We start from the raw sequence: 7881 nt of genomic DNA on the forward strand, positions 1-7881 counted from the left end.
CAGTCAGGAGGAGAGGGGGTCATGGTGCCACAGTGTGAACTGGAGGAGGAGAGGGGGATGAGATTGAAAAGAGGAAGAGGGATTGGCACATGACAGGAACATTTGGTTAGATTGTTTGTCAAGCAACACTGCATATGGAGAAGGAGGAGAGAGGAGGTGGAGAAGGAGAGAGGAGGAAGTGGAGGAGGAGGAGGTGGAGAAGGAGAAGGAAGAGGAGAGAGGTATACTGTGCTTGACCCCCCCCCCCCCCCTCGGAAGGTTAAACACCAGACTCTGGCTGGTCCCCACCTCTCTCATCAGATTGTGGGACTCATTAGTGTGGAGTGGTACCGCATTGTGTATGTGTGAGCGTGCGTGCGCGCCTGCGTCCGTGTGCGCACGCGCGCGTGTGTGTGTGTATGCATGCACATATACGTCGGGCCTGCCAGTAATGACAGATGCGGGGCAGTAGCTTTGACTGACAGGTGTAAGTGTGGTGTGGTTGGGTAATAGCCCACTGAGCAATCCCAATAACCCTGCAGGTGAGCTACTTTATTCAGTCACACAAAGACCACATGGCTCTGGATAGCTGTTAATGGCTCCTGATTGATGGACCAATCACACAGCACAGACCCAAATGGTTTACAGAACCAAAAGGGACAGAGACACAAATGGGCGATAGGCCATTTCTATTCTGCCTCACAAGACCTGAAGGAGAGCTGGGCCAGTAACACAAGGCCTGAAGGAGAGCTGGGCCAGTATCACAAGGCCTGAAGGAGAGCTGGGCCAGTAACACAAGACCTGAAGGAGAGCTGGGCCAGTAACACAAGGCCTGAAGGAGAGCTGGGCCAGTAACACAAGGCCTGAAGGAGAGCTGGGCCAGTAACACAAGGCCTGAAGGAGAGCTGGGCCAGTAACACAAGGCCTGAAGGAGAGCTGGGCCAGTAACACAAGGCCTGAAGGAGAGCTGGGCCAGTAACACAAGGCCTGAAGGAGAGCTGGGCCAGTAACACAAGGCCTGAAGGAGAGCTGGGCCAGTAACACAAGGCCTGAAGGAGAGCTGGGCCAGTAACACAAGGCCAGAGGTGAGAACAGCACAGGCAACATGAACATATGATGGGGTATAAGAATGCTCATATTCATATTCCATTTGAAGACTCATTTTACCATTCCTAATGAACATGGACCTTGTTCTGGTCTGTGTGACCAGCTACCCAGCCAACCAGCCAACCATCCAGCTACCCAGCCAACCAGCCAGCTACACAGCCAACCAGCCAGCTACCCAGCCAACTACCCAGCTACCCAGCCAACCAGCCAGCTACCCAGCCAACCAGCCAGCCAGCTACCCAGCCAACCAGACAGCCAGCTACCCAGCCAACTACCCAGCTACCCAGCCAACCAGCCAGCTACCCAGCCAACCAGCCAGCCAGCTACCCAGCCAACCAGACAGCCAGCTACCCAGCCAACCAGCCTGCTACCCAGCCAACCATTCAGCCAGCAGCCTTTCCATGTGAATTACTGTGAGTCCCTGTGCGCTGCCTCTTATTAGAAACCTCAGTCATGAGGCTTTAGGGAGGCCTCTAATTGATTGGCTTGGAGAAATGCAGGGCTAGCCACAGTCCCTCTGCGTGCGTGTGTGTGTGTGTGTGTGTGTGTGTGTGTGTGTGTGTGTGTGTGTGTGTGTGTGTGTGTGTGTGTGTGTGTGTGTGTGTGTGTGTGTTGTAGCAGGACGTGGGGTGGGAACTGGGGAAGTATGAAAATACTTGTTCTGGGTCAGGGTATTCACTCTCTGATGGATGTGACAGTCCTCTATGACAGTCTTTTATGACAGTCCTCTATGACAGTCCTCTATGACAGTCCTCTATGACAGTCCTCTATGACAGTCCTCTATGACAGTCCTCTATGTGTATGGCGTGTCACTGGATCACATGACATTTGACATACAGAAACAAGATTTAACCTTGATTCATAAAGATCAACAGAATCATAGCGATAAAACACAATGTATTGTATGATTGATTAATGAATTACAGTACAAGACAGGTCATTCAGCTGCCTAGAGACAGACAGGTAAATAATGGTTACTCTGTTACTTTGTCTGTGCCTCAAATACCACCCTATTCCCTCTCTCTGGGATGCATCCTTCGACACAAGTACCCGCTCTCAGATAAGGATTTGTACTGAACTGTAGACACACTTGTACATAACACACAGAGGTCAAGCCTGCCGTGTTGTCCAACGGCTCCAAACATGTCAGATTGGTAACATCTGTAACAAAACCTCAGTTAATTCATTGTGTTTCCTTTGTATTCCAGTGTCAGTCCGTCTCCCTTTGGAAAAACGTGTGAGTTGCTCAGACACAACATGGATTTCTACTTTGATAAATGTTACAGTAACTGTTTCTTTTCTGTTTTTTCTTCCGCTCTTGTTCGGCAGTGTGTGTTTCTCATGTCTCAAAAAACGTCACGTTACCAAAACAACCACCAAAGCCAATATTACAAGCATGAAAATAGAGGTAAAAAATAATTAGCTATGACAACAATAACAACAATAACAACAATAACAACCATAACAATAATGATAATGATAATCATGGATAAAGATAGCAATAAATATGGTGGAGAAGTTACATGTGGGTAGGTGTGGTGGAGGGGGACACTGTGGGCACCAATTATAGAGAGAGAGAATGAAGAAGGGAACGAGGGATGGGGGGAAAGAGAGAGGAAGAGTGAAGGGGTGGGCTAGCGCACTTAAAGTGGCTGATTGATTGATTGCTGAACCTCCATTCTGTTGTGTCCCTCCCTGTTTCTCTCCACATAGAGAGAGGTTGGGTATGCAGGGGGGACAGAGGACAGACAAGAGTAACTGTTATCCTGAGTGTCCTTGTACACCACTGGGTCCTCATTGTCCTCACAAGGCTGTCCTCTTTTATGTCCTAAACCATGATATGTTCAGCTAAACCATGATATATAGCTACAGCTATAATTTTGCACGCCCAATTTTTCAGTTTTTGATTTGTTAAAAAAGTTTGAAATATCCAATAAATGTCGTTCCACTTCATGATTGTGTCCCACTTGTTGTTGATTCTTCACAAAAAAATACAGTTTTATATCTTTATGTTTGAAGCCTGAAATGTGGCAAAAGGTCGCAAAGTTCAAGGGGGCCGAATACTTTCGCAAGGCACTGTAGTAGTGTCCTCATAAACCTCAGTGGCCATATTAAACCTCAGTGTGTAATAACTGCTGTACAGTGATAGAGAGAATGAACCATATTTAGAGTGGGGGGTAGGGGGCAGGGGGTAGGGGGCAGGGGGGACAATGGGGGTAGGGGGCATTTTTTTATTTTTATACTTCCATTCTGGACTTAAACCATATGGGTGAATTCCCCCCATACCACTGTTCCTACATCCACCCAACACCCATCCGCTGTCCAACCACCCACTCAAACTGCCAACGGTGTCAAAGACCAAAGACTAGAATGACTAGAGGGGCGGAGAGGGGGAGGAGTTGGAGGACAGCTACAGCAGCCAGCTATGTGCTGTAGATCTGGAGCTGAGGGACCATAGGAGGAAGGAGGTCTGAGCAGGCCCCCAGTATTCAGTCTATGAGTGTCAGTTAGGGGCCTGACTCAAGACCCAACATCGAAATCAGGACAAGTGCTCAGCATGTGGGTGTGGTTGAGACATTAGGGAGAGTAGTCATTGGACTGAGCAGATGAGAGCCGGCCCTCTTGGGTAAAGCTGAATTTTGGGATTGGCTCAATTCAAGAGTGGTGTTGATGTGGCGAGTTCCTCTTGTGGACAGGGGTGAGATGTGTGTGTTTGCTTTTCTCTCTGTCTATTGGTTCAGTGAACATACTATTCTAACTGTTCCACATGGCTGCTCTTTCATGGCACATCCCTGTTGCTGAGGTAACAAATTGTATTTTCACTGAAATCCCTCTTTGACGAGCCCTCAGGATCGCTTCTGTCTGTTTATATTTGTGTGTGTGTGTCAGTGAGTCTCTCATTGTCTCATCTATGCCTCTCTTCCCCTCTCCCAGTGTTTTGTTCCTATTCCCTCTCTCTCTCTCTCTCTCTCTCTCTCTCTCTCTCTCTCTCTCTCTCTCTCTCTCTCTCTCTCTCTCTCTCTCTCTCTCTCTCTCTCTCTCTCTCTCTCTCTCTCTCTCTCTCTCTCTCTCTCTCTCTCTCTCTCTCTCTCTCTCTCTCTCTCTCTCTCTCTCTCTCTCTCTCTCTATGTCTCTCTCTCTCTCTCTCTCTCTCTCTATGTCTCTCTATGTCTCTCATGTCTCTCCGTCTCTCTGTCTCTCTGTCTCTCATGTCTCCGCCCATCTCTTCCAGTGTCTCATCTAGTCTCTGGGTCTCTATCTCTGGAAGTCAGCCTGTTCTCTGGGACTGGATGAGGAGCTACTAGGGGGCAGGGAGCTGGCTCGGCCCCCACCCAGACCATGAGAATGCCCCTTGTCCTTGCTCTCCTCCATGGCTCCCATACTGGTCACTGAAGACTGGCCTGGGGCTGGGGCCAGGGAAGAGGCTGACCCTGCTGCGTTGCTCTCTCTCTCCCCTCCTTCCCTCTCAGTAGTGGGGTACATCTCCTCGTGACCATCCTCACTGGACTCAGGGTCTTCTGAGCTGGAGAGGAGCTCCTCGTCTCTGTATTCGCTGACGTCCACGCCACCAGCCCCCTCCCCCAGCTCCTTCAGCCGGCCGTGGTGCTTGACATGGTAGCGCTGGTTCTGGAAGAACTTGATGATGGTGTGTTTGGGCAGGTCCAGCTGGGCTGACAGGGTATGGATGGCTTCCTGGTCGGGGTACAGACCCACGTCTTGGATGAAGCTCTGCAGGATGCCCAGGGCTTCTAGAGAGATCTTAGTGCGCGACCGAGGCTTCTTAACGACCATGGAACCACCGACTCCTGGGCCGCCCGTGCAGCCACCCCCACCACCACCTCTTTCAACGTTCTGTGACCCTTCCTCGTTACCCTGGGCGGGCACAGGGTCCTCGCGCATGGGGGAGTGGTGCTTCAGGGGCTGTGGGAGTTGCCTGTGCAGCGCCTGGTGAGAAAAACAGTACAACTGATTAGTGGGGATCAGTGACCCCTCATCAAAGCTACAGAGTAGAGAGCCATTCCACATGTGTCAGGGGTCTTTCAACAAGAAGTTCAACTAGGTAACAACAGCGATGCCCATTGGCTGAGCCATGTTTAACAGCGGTGCTCATTGGCTGAGGCCAGGACAGAGCCAGTCAGTGCTTCATAGCTTAGATACCATCGCAGATGGACAATATTATAGCTACCTTTGACCTATGACCTGGATGTAAGTTTAGCAGGTAGTAAAACTACAACCACCTTCTCTGCCATCAATCACGGACCATCATCACTGTTTAACCAGACAGGGCCAGAACATAACCCGCTGAGGTAGAGAGGGACGTGTCTCTAGTCTCCTCTCTGGTTGGAGTTACGCAAATACCCACTGATCATTAACAACACTGGGGGAGATGGGCACTAGAGGAAGGATTAGGTGGTAGACTGGGGGAAGACAGTAAAGAGGAAGAGTGAGGGGGCGGAGGGGTGAGAAGAGGAGCAGAGGAGAGGTCAAGGAGGGGGGGTGATTACAGCCAGACCAGGGGAGTCAGTGGGATTAGAGACAGTGTTGTGGTCCAGTTGTCTTGTGAGATGGTAGAGGAGTGTCAGAGAGCCAGGATGCTACTACATACTGTAGCTCTGTCCCGCTGGTTTCCCAACCCGGGCCCCTGCTCAGTCACTGTGACTCTGCTCTGGAACTCTAAACTAGAAATATGTGGTGCATTAAAATGAAAGGACCCACATAAAGATAATAGCCATTCTCTTTTCTCTCTCCCTCAATAATAACAGGGTATTACTTAAATAATATTGAGGGCAAGCCAGACCATCAAATTGTTCAGATTTCACATGTGGGGGCTGTTTGAGGGTAGCGATTTACAGGAAGAGTGTGGGTTGGGTGATTTACAGGAATAGTATGGATTGGGTGATTTACAGGAAGAGTGTAGATTGGGTGATTTACAGGAAGAGTGTGGGTTGGGTGATTTACAGGAATAGTATGGATTGGGTGATTTACAGGAAGAGTGTAGATTGGGTGATTTACAGGAAGATTGTAGGTTGGGTGATTTACAGGAAGAGTGTAGGTTGGGTGATTTACAGGAAGATTGTAGGTTGGGTGATTTACAGGAAGAGTGTAGGTTGGGTGATTTACAGTGTAGGTTGGGTGATTTACAGGAAGCATGTAGGTTGGGTGATTTACAGGAAGAGTGTAGATTGGGTGATTTACAGGAAGAGTGTAGATTGGGTGATTTACAGGAAGAGTGTAGATTGGGTGATTTACAGGAAGATTGTAGGTTGGGTGATTTACAGGAAGATTGTAGGTTGGGTGATTTACAAGAAGAGTGTAGGTTGGGTGATTTACAGGAAGATTGTAGGTTGGGTGATTTACAGGAAGAGTGTAGGTTGGGTGATTTACAAGAAGAGTGTAGGTTGGGTGATTTACAGGAAGATTGTAGGTTGGGTGATTTACAGGAAGAGTGTAGGTTGGGTGATTTACAAGAAGAGTGTAGGTTGGGTGATTTACAGGAAGAGTGTAGGTTGGGTGATTTACAGGAAGAGTGTAGGTTGGACCACACACTCCTCACAACCTCGCAACCCCCCCACAGAGATATTGAAACACTTAATATCTAAATTGATAGTGAAACATCGGGGAGATACAAGCCCTTCCCTCTTCCACAACCAGGAACAAACACACACTCACAAATAGACACCAGACAGTCATTTCTTTACTCCTCTCACAGACTGATTCACAGACACAGAGGCCTGGTCTCCTTCATGCACTAATGATGATATTTGTGGCAACAGGAGAGAGCCTAGCCAAACACACGAGGGGTATGGGCTCTGGATTAAGGAACCACCAGTCAGCCCAACCACCATTCTCTCATGAAGAGAGTCAGTGCCAAGCCAACACGACTCCAACCCCCAATCCTGCTAAGCGATGAAACCCCCTTCCCTCCCCTCTGTCCTCTATCATTTCACCCTTCCAGTTAAGCCGCTACCCCTCCAATCCATCAATTTCTGTACCCTCTACCCCTTCATCCCGCCAGCTGAGCCTCTACCCCTCCACCAACCTCTCCGTTAGGATACTGTAAACATCAGTCCCTTTACAGCTACACAGTACTGTAAACATCAGTCCCTTTACAGCTACACAGTACTGTAAACATCAGTCCCTTTACAGCTACACAGTACTGTAAACATCAGTCCCTTTACAGCTACACAGTACTGTAAACATCAGTCCCTTTACAGCTACACAGTACTGTAAACATCAGTCACTTTACAGCTACACAGTACTGTAAACATCAGTCACTTTACAGCTACACAGTACTGTAAACATCAGTCCCTTTACAGCTACACAGTACTGTAAACATCAGTCCCTTTACAGCTACACAGTACTGTAAACATCAGTCACTTTACAGCTACACAGTACTGTAAACATCAGTCCCTTTACAGCTACACAGTACTGTAAACATCAGTCCCTTTACAGCTACACAGTACTGTAAACATCAGTCCCTTTACAGCTACACAGTACTGTAAACATCAGTCCCTTTACAGCTACACAGTACTGTAAACATCAGTCCCTTTACAGCTACACAGTACTGTAAACATCAGTCCCTTTACAGCTACACAGTACTGTAAACATCAGTCCCTTTACAGCTACACAGTACTGTAAACATCAGTCCCTTTACAGCTACACAGTACTGTAAACATCATTCCCTTTACAGCTACACAGTACTGTAAACTCTGGATGGAAGTTGTTCTCCACGTGGCATAATTCAATATTCTTCCATTTTCTCTCTTGTTTTTTTTCCCCTTCTTTCAGTTGCGA

General features: G+C 48.3%; 1 protein-coding gene and 1 long non-coding RNA gene across 4 annotated transcripts in view; both read right to left on the bottom strand.

Annotated features, from left to right (window-relative positions):
• Positions 1-237: 237 nt before the first annotated feature.
• On the bottom strand, positions 238-1287 carry LOC116357714 (uncharacterized). Its single transcript, XR_004205637.1, has 2 exons — positions 781-1287; positions 238-687 (listed from the first exon to the last, which is right to left on the bottom strand). It is a non-coding gene; the product is annotated as an uncharacterized LOC116357714 (long non-coding RNA).
• Positions 1288-4246: 2959 nt separating this feature from the next.
• LOC109883318 (DNA-binding protein SATB2) overlaps positions 4247-7881 on the bottom strand; it is a 79383-nt gene continuing 75748 nt past the window's right edge. For 2 of the 3 annotated variants that reach the window (XM_031805809.1, XM_031805810.1), the window contains one exon: positions 4247-5052. In XM_031805809.1, the coding sequence (XP_031661669.1) occupies positions 4342-5052 (711 nt within the window). In that variant the 3' untranslated portion in view covers positions 4247-4341. The remainder of the gene's footprint in view (positions 5053-7881) is intronic. The other variant, XM_031805811.1, reaches the window with a different exon arrangement.

This window comes from Oncorhynchus kisutch, linkage group LG26 (assembly GCF_002021735.2).
Source record: "Oncorhynchus kisutch isolate 150728-3 linkage group LG26, Okis_V2, whole genome shotgun sequence".
Taxonomy (NCBI): Eukaryota; Metazoa; Chordata; class Actinopteri; order Salmoniformes; family Salmonidae; genus Oncorhynchus; species Oncorhynchus kisutch.